The 15,734-nt window shown below is 31.4% G+C and overlaps 1 protein-coding gene across 9 annotated transcripts in view; it reads right to left on the bottom strand.

Annotated features, from left to right (window-relative positions):
• LOC126744524 (tyrosine-protein phosphatase Lar) overlaps positions 1–15,734 on the bottom strand; it is a 1,889,525-nt gene that overhangs the window by 45,470 nt on the left and 1,828,321 nt on the right. For 8 of the 9 annotated variants that reach the window (XM_050451972.1, XM_050451980.1, XM_050451999.1 and 5 more), the window contains one exon: positions 6,791–7,090. The exons of the other annotated variant lie outside the window; for it this stretch is intronic. In XM_050451972.1, the coding sequence (XP_050307929.1) occupies positions 6,791–7,090 (300 nt within the window). The remainder of the gene's footprint in view (positions 1–6,790; positions 7,091–15,734) is intronic. 9 annotated transcript variants of the gene reach the window in all.

Genomic DNA, 15,734 nt, shown 5'->3' with positions numbered 1-15,734 from the left:
AGTAGCGCCCTTACGGCCTTAGAGTGTAACGTCTTTAATCGGTTGCATTGTTAACGTAATATTTCATAGGCCAAATAAATTGCTACTTGATTTTTTAAGAATGTTTTACTTAAAACAAAAAATACGTTAAAAGTCTTAGACAAGAGGCATATGAAAATTAAAAACCGTTTTTCCAACTATGAAACTCGATTTATTTTTATGAAAGTCTATATAAAATGTATGTGAAGTAGTTTCCAATCAATTGCTAGCAACCAATAGTAAGAACACAGCAGATGCTATGAAAGTTTTTGGAATACTTCTTACATTCCTCCAAAAGTAGACGTCCAAACGAAAGAAGGCGATAGAGGAGGTCAGTAGCAATCAAAAAAACCCCATATACTATTATTCGATTGTTGATGGTTTAAAAGTTATTACCGTTTTTCTGTTTTTTATAAAAATAGTGTCATGAATTCTGTAAAGAACTCATAGAAAGAATATCCTCACGTATTTGCGTGGTATTTGTTATGAATGTTGCCTTAAATAGTGTACTTTTTCATAAGTAATAATTGCATGCAAAACAATTGCTTCTGTCACTACTTAGAAAATGATAATTTTCCAATGTGTTTAAGTTTTACATACACATTTTTGCGTTTGAATTGATGCTGCTACAAAGCACGTGTCCGACCAAAAATAAACAGCAATCAGAAAAAGTTGCTTTATTTATGCAGATTCTTTACGGTCAAATATTTATGATAAGAAAACTAAACATTCTTTTTCAAATAATTTTTAAGATCAACATACCGTTTCCCTGTCGCGAATGTAGTTAGTTTCTTTCTGGTTTTTCAACAAATTAGGCTTTATTTCTTATACTTAGACTGTTTGCTGTTTCTATTTTCGGAGTTTTTCGTGTTTTAACTCCTTTGCTACTATTACAAGTAAACCTTTACAAATGGCTTATAGTTCCCACGAATATGCAGAAATGCACTATGTTTATGGGCTTTGTGATGGAAATGCTCGATCTGCTGCCCGAGAATATGAAAGACGCTTTCCCGGTCGAAATCGCTATCCTGACCATAATGAGTTTTCATAAATGTGCATCAGAGTTACTTGGAAGGCATCATTCCTGGTCAGCCACGGAGAGTAGGAAGACCTAGAAATGATAACGATGAAGATGATATTGTGGAATTTGCAACAGAGAATCCAACAACAAGTGTTCGTCGCATAGCAAGACGTTCGGGACTTACAAAGAAATCTGTTATATCCTTATCATGTGCAACGTGTTCAAGCACTTCTGCCCACTGATTATGAAAAAAGGATTCAGTTTTGTCGGGAAATGCTGCAGCGTAATAGAGAAGACTCTAATTTTTTTTAAAACATTTTGTGGAGTGACGAAAGCAGTTTTACAGGAACAGGGATATTTAATATACACAATTTACATTATTGGAACTATGTTAATCCTAATATAGTTTAGTATATAATGATCGTTTTCAGCATCAGTTTTCAGTCAATCTATAGGCAGAGATCATTGAAGGCAAATTAATTGGACCATTCGAGCTACCAGAAACACTTAACGGCGAAAATTATTTACATTTCTTGCAACATAACTTGAACGATTTACTTGAAGACGTATCTGTAGCAACACGGCGAGACATGCGTGGCTGCAACACGACGGAGCTCCTGCTCACTCTGCCCGAATCGTAAAGCAACATCTTGATACTACTTTTAATAATCGATGGATTGGAAGGGGAGGAACCATCCAATGGCCGCCGCGTTCGCCTGACCTGAACCCCTTAGACTTTTTTTTATGGGGATATTTCAAAGAACTTGTTTTTATCAATGAAAGCCAGACTGAAGTAGAACTGCGAAGAAAAATAAGACAAGCGGCCAACGTTATTACCAACAATGACAGAGCCTTTCGGCGCAGAAAAAGTAATTTCATCCGCCGTTGCCGAATGTGTATTAGGGCAGGTGGTTCGCATTTTGAACATTTATTGTGATGTTTAATACCAATAAATTCTTTTTTTTTCATTATTTAGAATTAGATTATTTAGTATTACAATATTTTGATTTTTGTCCAAAAACGAATAGTTTAATAAAAATGTCAATCAAAAAAGACTCGTATCACTTATCTGAAAGTATTTCACCATATCCTCCTGGGACCTAGCGTCCATTTAAATAAACATGCCAGTTTTATGTTTCCAGTTTCGTTAATTTATTATTTAAGCAGCTTAGACTTCGCATCCACTACGTTGGACACTTCGGTGCTGCCGCCCAGTCCGATTCGGTCGACTTTAATTGTGCACATGTGCTGGGAATCAGTTGTTTGTTTTCTGTTGTGATGGCGGCTGCACGTGGTTCTCGTTATGATGGTATGTAGCTTATTTTTTAACGTTTTGTAATGATTTTTGTGAAAGTTTTTATTTGCAAATGTTTAATAGACAAATTTAAATAACATTACAATAATAAAAAAAATAAATAAGTTTTGTATTACCCTAAGTTATTCGCGTCCATTTAAATGGACATTGCGTCTATCTCATGCACATTTTAAATTAACTCATTAACTCAAAATTTATTTTAGGAATTTTTGGCAATCAAAGAGTGCTTCGGCCAGGGGAAGATGACGAAAAATTGGAGCTAAAAATCATTGGAAATGATGACTCTGACATTGAAATATCTCATGATGAAGAAGAAATTCAAAGTATGGATAATTTAATGGGGAGAGAAGAATAAATAATTAATGAAGAACTAGTAAGCAGCAGTGAGGAGAAAGAAGAAGAAGATAGAATTCCTCTTAGTTTCCTGAAAAAAAAGTTAAAAATGGCCAAGCAATCTGTGGATCCTTTAAAGCGAAAGTCTTGGAGAAGAGATAATACTTTTGCACCTCCAAATTTTGAAGGCCCCTCTAGTGAATGCAGCGCAGAGCTCCGGTATGATTGGACTGCAAAATCGTATTTAGCCATGTACTTTGAAGATGAGTTATTCCAAAATAACAAGCGATGAGTGTAAAAGGTGGTCTAAGAAAGATATATATATATATATATATATATATATATTACATTCAGTTAAATACATTCAGGTTAAAAGACCTTACGTTGTTGCTAAATACAACAATTGTGGGAGGAATAGACTTGATAGACCGAATGATTAGCTATTATGGAATTCGAGCCAGATCAAAAAAATATACTGTAAGGGTTATTTTCCATTTCTTTGATCTAGCAATGGTTAACTCATGAATTTTTTTATCGAAGAGATAAAAAATATTTAAAATCCCTCCACGCAAAATACAACAATATTTGGATTTTAAAATCGAAATTGCCACTCAACTTTTAACAAATACGCCTAACCCACAAAGTGAATCCGAAGAAAACATCCGAGGTGTAGGTACTAGAAGAAATCCTGAGGGAAATAGGCACCGAAAGAAAACGGAAACAACACTTTCCAGAAATTGCCACAGACTTAAAAAATGCGGTTAGATGTAAAAATGACTCTTGTGCCAAAAAAAAACAAGTTTTTTTGTAATACATGCAACACATTTTTGTGCATTACTGGCAACAGAAACTGTTTCATGAAGTTCCATAGCAAATAAATTTAAGTTTACATTTATTTTCTGCATTTATATAGGTTTAGATTGAATTGTTATTGAAAAAAAAAATTATATATTAGGAATTTTTGTTTAGGTTAAGACCCAATGTCCATTTTAATGGACGTCATGTATCTGTCAAAGTAAGAAAAAAATAAAAACAGTTATTAGTAAACAATGTTTATTTATGTATTTTTTATTATATTTAAAAGCCTCACAACCCTAACTTAACAAAAACATGTCCGGGTCCCAGGAGGATATAATGATATGAGAATCTTCATTAAATAAGTAACTTTTCCTGATAATTTTTAACTTTTTGTAGTAAATTTGTTTCTGCCAGGTTCACTTAAAAGGCAAATAATTTTTAAATAAAAATTAAACATATTGAGAAATTATTTTTTTCTTACTAGTGAAAGAAACAATTATGCTTCCAAATCATATTTATGAAAGGGTGCACTCCTTAGGGTCACACTCGCACTAAATACTAAGTAAATAAATTATGATATTTTTGTAATAAATTTTGTGCATGATGCATGAAGCGATTTTTACAAAAATGAAAAAAATGGAAATAACTTTTATACCATCAACAATCGGATAATAGTATATAGGGTTTTTTTGATAGCAAATGATCTCCTCGATCACCTCCTCTCGTTTGGACGTCTACTTTTGGGACACCCTGTATAGTTTTTTCTTATTAATTAAAATAAACAGATAAAATATTGATTTACTTATTCCAGGAATTTAAAGTCGATTAAGTTGTTGGACATTTTCTTTATTTTTAAACATTTCTGATATGCTCTAGACACTTAAAGTATCTTCCATTTAACTTATAGTATTTGAACTTCATTTTCTTTTGTTTTTTGAGTATTTCAGATAAGACTTGCATTTTTGAATGCAGTTTTTTAAGCCATTTTTTCGCACAGGTATGATCCAAATCAAATTTAAATAAAGTTTCTTAAAATATTTTTTGTTGAAAATGTATGGAATCAGATCAAAAATCGGTCGAAAAGTTGATAATCAAAGTTAATCAGGTTTCTATGTAGTTTAATTTGGTAGTCAACCAGATTTATCTGAAATACATAGATCGTATAAATAAATATAATTAATATAAATTTAAAAGTATGCCAAAAATTGAGACGTAAAGGGATATATACCAGGTGAAAAAAATCTGGCATGCAAGGACCAAACTGTATACTAAATACAGAACTCGGTGCTGAAATCAAAAACAAACAGAAAAAACTATGAAAAGGTGCCGGTTCGAATAAAAAAATCGGTGCGATTGCGGTGCATCTTTGTGCTATATATAAAAAAGTGAAAAAACGTAAAAAGCAATCAGTACATGTGAACGTGAGTAGCTAAATCAAAAACAACTAAGAAATAAACATAAATATACGATAAAAAGATTCTCGACGTGTACTAAAAAAATACTAAAAAACCTCTTAGTTGCTCCTGCAAACGCTTTTGTAGACAGAAAAAAAGATAAAAATATTATTAAAATACAGTATCAAGTGGTTTCCCCATCAAAAACTAAATTACCAAAGCAAAAGATAAGTAGCTTTTAATCTTTTAATTTGGCAGTTTACATCAGGGTAGTAAAAAACACTGTAAAAATGTACAAAACCAGCATCAAAAAATCCATCCTGGGCAGCTGCAATGGTTAAAAAATGTTTATAACATGTGACATATCTCACGAATATGCCAACCAAAAATCTAATTAAATAACTACGGAATAATAGAAATAATAATCGTAGTCTATGTGAGACTCTGGCCATCAAAAATGTATAACCAGAGTCCCTGACTAACTAAACAAAATTATTAAATAATCTCGTTGCAAGGTAAGAAAAAAAAACGAAAAATGAAAACAAAATAATAAAAACAAAGAAATAAGGATTGAGTAAGGATACAGGACTATTTGTAAGGCTTACTTTCCTGCTTGGTTAGCTAATATTTTGAGAAAGAATTATTTAAAATAAAGTTAATCATTTTAAAACCAAGATGTCAAAACATAAACACAAATATTTAATAACTTTAGTTTGTTTAATTTTTTTGTAAAGTTAGAATTATATAGAATAATAAATTTATGATTATTTTAATAATATGGTGTTTCTATATAAATAAAGAAATGCTAGTATCAGTATGGCCTTCACATTTTCATAAATATCTCAAATCGGACAAATCGGGACAAGTTATTTAGTGTAGTATTAAAATTAATTTATATAAACTATAAGAAATAGTACTTTAAAGGCTTCAAAACAATCTACATATTACATTATTATATATTAAATAAAGAATGCTTTGGCTAACAAAAAAAATATAAAAAAAGCTAATTTTAATAAAATAATCTAATACTCGCTGCCGGTTTCAGAAAGTGTTAATAGTTTTATATTTGTATATTCAAATAGATTTATTACTTTACAATCCACTGCCAGTGTTTGCCAAACTATTTATCCAGATGACAACTTTAAAATTCTAATTTTCAAAAAAACCTTGCTTTGGAATATTATTTGGGAATTTAATAGGATTGCTTCCCACTGATCTCTAATAATTATAGTAATTATTAGCCAAGTAATTTAGAGAGTTAGAGAATACATTTTTACAATTTAAAATTTTAGTTTTATTTTTTTTAAATTGGTTCGTAATAGAATACAGTTATAGCATATTTTCATAATAATAAGTTTAAATTAAAGGTTCTCGTATATGATAATTATAAGAAATTGTAGTTTTCGTTAAATTTTATATTAATCTTCAAAATTATAATTTTTTTACAATTTTAAAATATTTACGAAAATATGAACTTCTATAAATTCGTAATCATCTATATCTAGTTAAGAAAACTATTGCAGACCTCGATTATTATATTGAATTTTTATTTATCTAGTACTATTCAGAGATAGAAAAAGGTTCTAAATTCATAACGAAAAGTTAAGTTATTATGGCGTAAGAACAAAATTTTAAGTTAATTTTTTACCTCTTTTAAAATTAGCAACTGCACCTAATTTTCTTCTTAAATATCTTACGATATATTTTATATCTACTTTCTTGCCAACTACTATTCAGGAAGAATTAGAAAGTCACTGAGACCATTACTGATACTAGCTTAAGACATCTCGGTTTTACCATAAAAAACACACAGTCCCCATGACACTGCCCTCGACAAATATCACTTTCGTTTTTTTTTTTTTTTGGTTCTTTTGGTTCTCGTAAAAGTCACAGATAATCTTTGAAACGTACCATCTTCTAAAGTCTGAACAGTGATAGGATAGGAGGCGGGTCCATCACCAACCGAGGTGCCTGCCAGCACCCAAATGCGATAAGTCGTCCATCGTTTCAATTCGTCGAGCTCGAACTCCGTTACGTTTGCAATTTTGATAATGGTCGCCTCACTATCTGACCGATCGGCCTCCACAAAAAACAGCTTGTAGTAAATTATGTTTCCATTGCTTCTATTGGCAGGGGGCGGATCCCACCACACCCGGATTGCCGTCGGTTTTACCGGCTCCCCACGTACGTTGCTTGGTGGAGCACCCGGTACTAAGGGGCGGCACATTATGTTAATTTTCTAAGCCTTAAAGGCGAGCTTTGAGGCGAGTTAGTCGTACTAGTGCTGCCTCCTGGAGCTCGACTTATTCGGCTTGACTTATTAGTATAAGTGTGTAAATGGTAGTGTGTGGTGATGGTGAATTGTGTAATTCTTAGTAGATTATTTACAGACATTTTTATTGAGCTGTAGAATTTAGCGAAAATAGCAATTTTGATTTGCCAGGTTATTTAGGGAAATATCTGGAAAAAATATCTAATCGTTCTGGAGATATATTTTATAATTAATTTTATAATGTACAGGGTGTTCTATAGGTATTTTTTATGACCAGGCTTAGACCAAAAATAAGAAGTGCATGGACTGCTTTAATAAAGAAAAAAAACTTTGATATACCTGAAAGTTCATTTTGCTGTCATTAAAAAAACATTTTAGTCATAATATTTGTCAGTTTTGCCGATAATCTTTTATAAAGCAAAAAGAAATTTAATACAAGGTGGTTCTTAGGAGCTTTTGAGTTATATGTTAGTTATATTTCTTAAATTAATTCCAGTTAAATGGTCTTAAAGCTTTTCATGGAAATTCTCCATAACCCTATGCAAAATATCGACTAGTAGGTAGCCTCTACAAAAAGTAATCGCAAGTCGTTAGACCTGGAGACCTTACAGGCCCGTCAATATCTTCTCGTCTAGAAATAACGTGTGTCGGAAACAATCTTTGCAAAGTGGCCGCCCTTATAGTGTTCAAAAAATTATTAATCATATTGCTATAACGCTCCACATTTAATAATAATAATAATAATAATAATAATTATGGTTTATTTATTCCCAAATATACATGCTTATAAATAAAATATATATAATAATAAAACTATGAACTATTCGGAATAAAAAGCTACATCAGTTTACCTCCAAAAAGAGGCAGCTGCTAGAGCAAAGGAAAAAATTATATAAAAAAATACATGGCCGTAAAGCAGTGAGCAACGAAATAACAATATAGTTTTCAGTTTACAAATTACAAGAGAAATTAAAGAGAAGAGAAAGAGAGAGAATTGAAGGAGAGAGATTAATTAAAATAAAACAGAAGATAAGTAAGATCAGATAGAAATGAGATAGCATGGTGAGATGAACACTTCTTAAATGTTTCAGTTTTATGAGGTGGTATAGTTAAAAGGTTTAATTTTCGGATATTGATGTTATGAACATCAGTGCGATATTTAATTTTGCGGTGGAGATATGGAGGACATTGAAATTTAATAATTAAAAAAAAATACTGCTGAATGTAAATTGCGCCGTCCATTCATATTAAGCCATCCTATTTCATCCTTATGTCAAATATGAGTCTCAGACAGCAATTTTGCACTTTTTGAACCCTTTTTATGTCCAGGCTGTTCAAAAAAGGCCCATACACGTGATCAGCAAAGTTGAAAAATGATAAAACGAGTGTTTCACAGAGCATAGCCTTGGTTTTTTTGCGACAAATAGTATCTATGTGAATAAATTAGTTCCAACATCGAATATACTTTTTTTAAACAAAAAGTAATATGTTCTTTAAATTTTAATTTATAATCTAATATTAAACCTAGATTTTTAACTGAGTCTCTAAATTCTATTATATTGTTGCCTAGTTTAAGTTTTATACTATTCTGTAAGTGGTTTTTAGCAGGGCTACTTACAGGCCATGCACCCAGCAGGAAACACCTGCATACGCTAGGGAAATCAGTTACCTCGCTATGTAGGGATGCAATGAGGAGGACGAAACAACTCTTCACATACTGTGCTTCTGTGAAGCATTTAATCAAACCAGGGCAACATTCCTGGGGGAAGAGAAACCCGCACCAGAGGGTATAAGAAATCTACCACTGGGCACAATCCTGGACTTCCTTGAAGCTACAGAATTGAACCTGTGGGACTAAACATATGGGACACAATAGGACTGCTTCTTAGCAGACCGCAGTGTAGGGAGCCACAAGGCACCACCCAGCGGTGGAGTTTTAGTGGGTATAGGACGAAACAGACTCGACACTGAGTCCCACACTACTGGGGGCGGCGCCGCGTAACCAGTGTTCATAAAGAATTTCTCCACCGACCCAAAAAAAAAAAAAAAAAAAAGTGGTTTTTATAGGTTTCATTGCAGAATAGAATGACTGTCGATTTGCCAGAATTTGTCATTATTTATTTGTTCTGTTGATATTGCTGCTAAACTAGGTATAAATGACGAATAAATTTGAGTATCGTCTGCATAGAGATGATATTTATATTGCAATGTTAAAGGTATATATGCTATATAGAAGTGGGCCAAGTATACTACCCTGAGGTACTCCTGATTTGACACTTAAAAATTCTGATTATTCCCCCTAGGCAAACTCGCTGTTTTCTGTCTGACAAGAATTAATTAAAGAAGACGAAGCCTCCTTAAAGCCTATATATATATTTTAAAATCGCAATCAAGATATTATGATCCATCATATCAAATGCTTTGGAATAACCTAATATTATCAAGACAGTTGCATTTCCAGAATCTTGAGAAGTGACAATATCGTCCACTATATCACACAGTGCCGTCGAACAACTATATCGGGGTCTAAATCCCGACTGTTTGGAAGGAATAATATTAAGTCTGTCAACATCAGATAATCAACTCATTTGAGTTTCCATAGCTTTTTCCAAAATTTTTGAAAAAGTTGGCAAAATTGATATTGATCTTAGTTGACTTACTTCAGTAGGCTTATTAACTTTAGCCAGAGGCAAAACGTTAGCTATTTTTTAGTTTTTGGGAAAGTATGAGTTCTCGATACAGCTATTTATGATGTGTGTTATATATAGTATTATAAAAGGCAGCAAAGAAAGAGAAGTGTTATTTTTAATTTATCTGCACCAAAAGCTTTAACGTAATAGTATTAATACTCTCATCTTCAAAAAGGTAGGAACCAATAATTTCCATGGATGATATCGCACACCATACAGTTTTTTGGGCTATATGGCGGTTGTTCTTTGACCTCCTGTAGATTTTCTGAACTCCAGTACCGGCAATTTTGTTTGTTGGTGTATCAGAATAAATAAAGTGAGAAGAATTCGTCAGACATCCACAAATTCTGAATGTCGATTTTAATCTCAAGGAAAGTTTCAGCAAAATGTAGACGATTTGGGATGTCTGTTGGTTTTAGTGCTTGGACTATCTGATTTTTATGTGCGTGAAAATTTAGAACTTTGTACAATATTTGACACTTAAAATGACTTAATGATGACACTTCTTCCACTGAAAGTCATTTTTTTAATGTCTGAGTTTTCGCTTTCGGGTTGAATCTTTTGGACTGTGCTCATCAGTTTCTCAATCAGATTCGCGATCGACGTTTATCAGGCGATCTTAAACTTATGTTTGAAATTGACAACTGAACATGTGTTTTTAATTTACGTACCCATTCCTTTATAGCATACGATGACAGATAATTTAACAAAGCAATCCATAGCCAACTATTTATAGTTGCTAAATAAGATCATTATCAAAACTTTCCGCTCCCAAGGATCACCTTGTATAAACCCAAATTGATAAGATTTCTTTGATAAAATTTAGCTTTAAAATTATGATGGTTATTGAGTTTTGGTAAATTTAGATTTTTTTGTTATTTGCTAGCTTGTTTTTAGATTATTACGTCTGGAATGATGCCACGTCGTGCCATTTGCATAAGTCCAATGGTGGTTTTGTAATTAATTCCAATTGCCTCAGCAGCAACAAATACACTTTGTAATCCACCTTTCAAAAGAGAAACAAATCTATTAATATACAGGAGAGCTTGTTACAGTAGACCAACCTAAGCTTAAGCTTTTAAGATTCACAAGCTTAGCTTAAGCTTAGACCTAGGACACTTGGATTTCACCTTTATAGACGTTTTCGATTATTTGGAGTCTTCACGTTTCAATGCAGAGGTTATTAACTAAATATTTGTAGCTCTTGCTCTAACAGATTTTCAGTTATGACTCAAATACTGCCATGCAGTACCACTTGAAGGTTGTTTTCTAATTAGGAATATTGAAAATCGAAGAAAAACAAAAAAAGACCATGTAACCATGACCAGTAACTAGAGTAATATTAAATGATTAGTTTTAAGGGTGCTTAGAGGTGAAGGTCACAAGAAGAAGTGAATAAATTATTAGGCATACTTCAAATATTAAATTTTATTGTATGCGGTGATGTTGGATTTGAAAGTAGGTCTCATTTGGTATTCAATTTAAAAAATAACAAAATAATGCCTCCTAATAAAGGCAAGTCACTAAAGTCTCTCAGCTTCCGATCAAAATTTACTTTATTATTTATTATTTAATACAGAAATTGCATGTATGATTTAAACTCAAAAGAAACTCCAAACGAATTGGACGTATATAATTTTCCAATATCTATTTTTAATGCTACATTAGTCTCTTGTCTAATTTATTCTAGAATTCATCTCTGTAACTAGCTGGTCCTTTTCATATCCAATAGATTGAAAGCCCGGAACATTTTTTTCAGAGTGGAATCGTTTAAGGCTCTTTATCGGATGAAGAATTATCAATAGATGTAAGATTAGAAGATTTACACTTGTTCGAATCAATGTTAAATTAATATGTGCTTTTTTTGTCAGAATTGCAATGGTATGATTGACACTCTTCGAGCCTAATTCTTTATTAGTTTGTAAATGTGAGCTTCAGGCAAACAAATAAAACGTTCGATTAGAAAATTAATAAATCTAAAGAGATATAAAGCAAATTTTGTCTATAAATGACTTGCTGTAAGAAAATCAATATATTTATAAGTTTTGTTATCAGGAGAAGATATACTTTTCAAAATGATATTAATGGCTTAATGGTATTTCAAGAAAATTTAATACAAATATTAGCTAAATGTTCCGATCAATAACGGAAGAGTCTTTTTAAGATATTATGTTTTTATATCCCAAAAGAAATTAAATTTAACTTTATGCCTTCTTGCCAATATGAACATTCCATTGCTGTAGTAAAAATAGAATTAAAATATGAGAAATAACAATATAAGGAAAAATATATTCAATAATATACCAATTAAGTAACCACCTTTAAGGAACAGCTTTTACTTTAAAAGGGACTCAATTATCAATTATAATGTTCTATCTAAACTATTTTTTTAGAAATTACTGTCGTAATGTTAGTTTATTAATCGGAATAGTCATGAAAAATATGTACCCCAAAATCTTTGCGATTATTGGCAAAACATTTATGATTTAAAATATAAAGAGGATTCTTTCACTTTAGGCACAAAATATTTTTGGTCTTTTTCTTTAATAAAGGCGTGGAGTAGCATGTAAAATTACTTAAAGCAAATATAAAATTAAAAAAAAATAATAACAAGAAATGAAAACAAAAAAAGTATTATCTTGGTATTATTTGGTAATGGTTTTGTATCCAGTGTTATGTGTAATAAATCAGTTGGTACAACTAATTGCCTTGCTTCTGTGAACAATACCTAATTAGTACAAGTTATAAAAAAATTTGCCCTGATAAAAAGTAAATTAAAAAAACATATATAACCTTTATATAACACGTTACCAATTTCTCTCAGAGTGCTTAATATTCGAATAAAAATATTTAATCGATTAGTTAAAATTCTGGCTAACAAAAAAGAAACACGTACTACTTTGAGCTGAGAAAAAACGATAACAAGAAATCCAAAATAAAAATGAAATGGTGCAATTGCACTTATATATTATTAACATAGCCATTACTGTGCAGTGCTTTCCAATTAACAAAACAAAAAAAAAGATAAATTCCATTTACTAAAAAACATTACTGCATGCCCAATAATTGAAATGCAACTCGCACAAACACACGCTCAGGCGCACTAGAAACGAAAAAAAATTATTTCGTATTTTTTAGGGTAAAATTATCACTATAATCAATTTAAAATGGGAGGTTAGTAAGTAGGTAAAACTTGCGCCACCTGTTAAAAAAAATTATAATATAGCTTAGAGCATGATATTAGTTGGAGTTTTGATGTAGAGGGAGCAAGAAATATTATCACCAAAATAACAGTCTTTAAAATACAATGTTATTTGAACGCCTGGATAATCAAATATATTTAACCAATAAAAAATAAATTTGGTAAATTATAAGATTTAATAAATTAACTGAGTTGCAGAAAATAATATATTTTTATCATATGTTACGCCATCAAGTGTAATTGAGTATAACATATTTTTATAATTATTTTACGGAACTTAAAGGTAATACTCATTTTACATTGCATAAAATAAATTAATAAAAAAATATATTTTTAAAGATAAATTTTACATTAAATTGACCTTAAGATACAATTGAGGAATAATCAAGTGCCACAAAGGTACTTTAAGTTCCTTTAAAGTACTTTACCATTCCTTGTACTTAAGTACCCTTTTAAGGGTTTCCAAAATGTAAAATATTTATTATTGAATATTATGTGAAAAAAAGGTAGATTTACCACCAAACAAAAATCTATGCAAGATAATAAAAAACTTAAAGTTATTATTTTAATTTTTTTTTAATAAAAAATTTTTTTAAAGGATAATCGAGTTTTATGGAACATAAAATTAGTTTAAAGCTATTATAACTAAAGGTTTTTTTATAGGTAATTACGATATAACAATTTGCAATTCCCAATTAAATTATTTTTAGTTACTAATAAAAATTTTGTAGGATCAACGTGTTAAGGACAAGTTTTCACTTTCATGATTAAAAGTACCTCAAAGCTAATTTAAAGTCCATATACAGTGTGTCCAAGATAAGGATGTCTATCATGGGGATCTCGGCAGCTATAGGATAGGAGATACGAGGTTGATTAAATTAGAGAAAAATTGCGCATTTTAGAGCCTAACAATACGCCGTTTGAAAAGTTTTAAAATTTTGAGTAGCTCCGGAGATGTTCGAGAAAAACCGAAATTTGCCGATTTCGTTTTTATTTTTTTCTGGCGTTATTTAAAGAGATATGGAAAAACAAAAGACACTTTCTCATGGCCACTTTTTAAGCTCTAAAAAATAACATTGCGAGATTTTTCGTATGACGTTTTGTTTCGAAGAAACCATCATCAACTTAATTTTTTTATATGGCGCGTAAAAAAAGTACACCCTGTATAAAATAGCATATTTTATTACGATTATAACGATGTATGACATATGTTATAATATGTTCCTACAATATTTAAATGTTAAAAATTGGATTTTTATTAAATTCCGATGGTTTTAATGTAGTAGGCGGTGAAATGATGCCGCTGAGTATGGTGTAGTAGACTGCTATTACTCATATTTTGAAATACTAAATAAAAATCACGTTATTGACAACTTAAAAACTTTATTCATATACCGTCACGTAGCTAGGTCACGAGATTATTTTAAAGAATTAACCACATTGATAAATTAAAAAACTACCTATTAGAAACCCAAAAATACTAATTTAAATCGCAGTAATAAATGTTCAAACAAATTACCATTATTCTCCAAATACAGATAACATCTTTTAACAGTCGAGTTTAAAACACTTCTTACCATATCAGGTGTAATGCTCTCAAATCCTTCAATAACTATTCTCCTCAGCTGATACTCAGATTCAAAAACACGACTGTAAACATAATTTTTGCAATAGCCCCAGAGAAAAAAGTCGAGCGGAGTTATGTCTGGGGAACGAGGAGGCTACGGAACTGTTGAATGTGTTCCTATCCATTTTTCCGGAAATCTGTTCGATAGATACTCTCGCACGATTAGGGCATTGTGTGCGGGTGCACCATCCTGCTGAAACCAACAGTTTCTAACCTTGGCAAGCGGTAAGTTGTCCAAGGATTCTTCCAAATTGCGTTCCAATAAGTTGCGATACCGCTCCGAGGTAAGGGAATTGTTGTAAAAGAAGGTGCCTATTAAATCTGTTCCAAAAATGCCAACCCACATATTAAAACCGAAACGCTGCTGATGTCTAGCCATTCAGTGTTCTCGGGGATTATTTCTTGACCAATAATGGGTTTTCTTCCGGTTAAAAATTCCATTATTTGTAACCATGCTCTCGTCAGACCAGATAATCCTATGGGGAAATGTTTCATCCTCCTGACACTTCCTGGTGTACCATTCACAAAATGTTCTGCGCCTTTCTTCACAGATTCTGGATTTAAACAGGTGGTATTTATGTTTTTTCAAAATGAAATGGGCAGTAGATTTTGGTATTCCAGTGGTATTTTCAATTTCTCTAACAAATATTTTCGGATTTTCAGTTACAGCTAATACCACATTATTTCCTACATTGCATGGCATATTTCTTGATAATACTGACTTCTTAAACGCACCATACTGCTTAAGATTGAAAACCAATCGTCTGAAAATTTTTGTACTAGGTTGTTTCCTGTCTGGATAGTTATTTAAATACATACGACCAGCTTTAACGGCGTTGCTGTAGCATAGGATATAACATTTCAACATATTAAACTTTTCCTCAGGTAAAAAAGCGTCTTCCATTTTGTAACAAAAAAAACTAGCAACAAGACGCAAAAACAGAGTTCAAAAACACAATGTCAACAAAATTTATCAAATAAATAAAACTATTTACTTCACTTAACTTTAATAAAAAGAATAAAAAATAATGGTTATAATAAAAACTACTTTGACATTTTCTCAA

Source organism: Anthonomus grandis, chromosome 1 (genome assembly GCF_022605725.1).
Source record: "Anthonomus grandis grandis chromosome 1, icAntGran1.3, whole genome shotgun sequence".
Lineage (NCBI taxonomy): Eukaryota > Metazoa > Arthropoda > Insecta > Coleoptera > Curculionidae > Anthonomus > Anthonomus grandis.
Note: the sequence above shows the minus strand (reverse complement) of the source record. Positions and strands in the feature narration are given on the sequence as shown.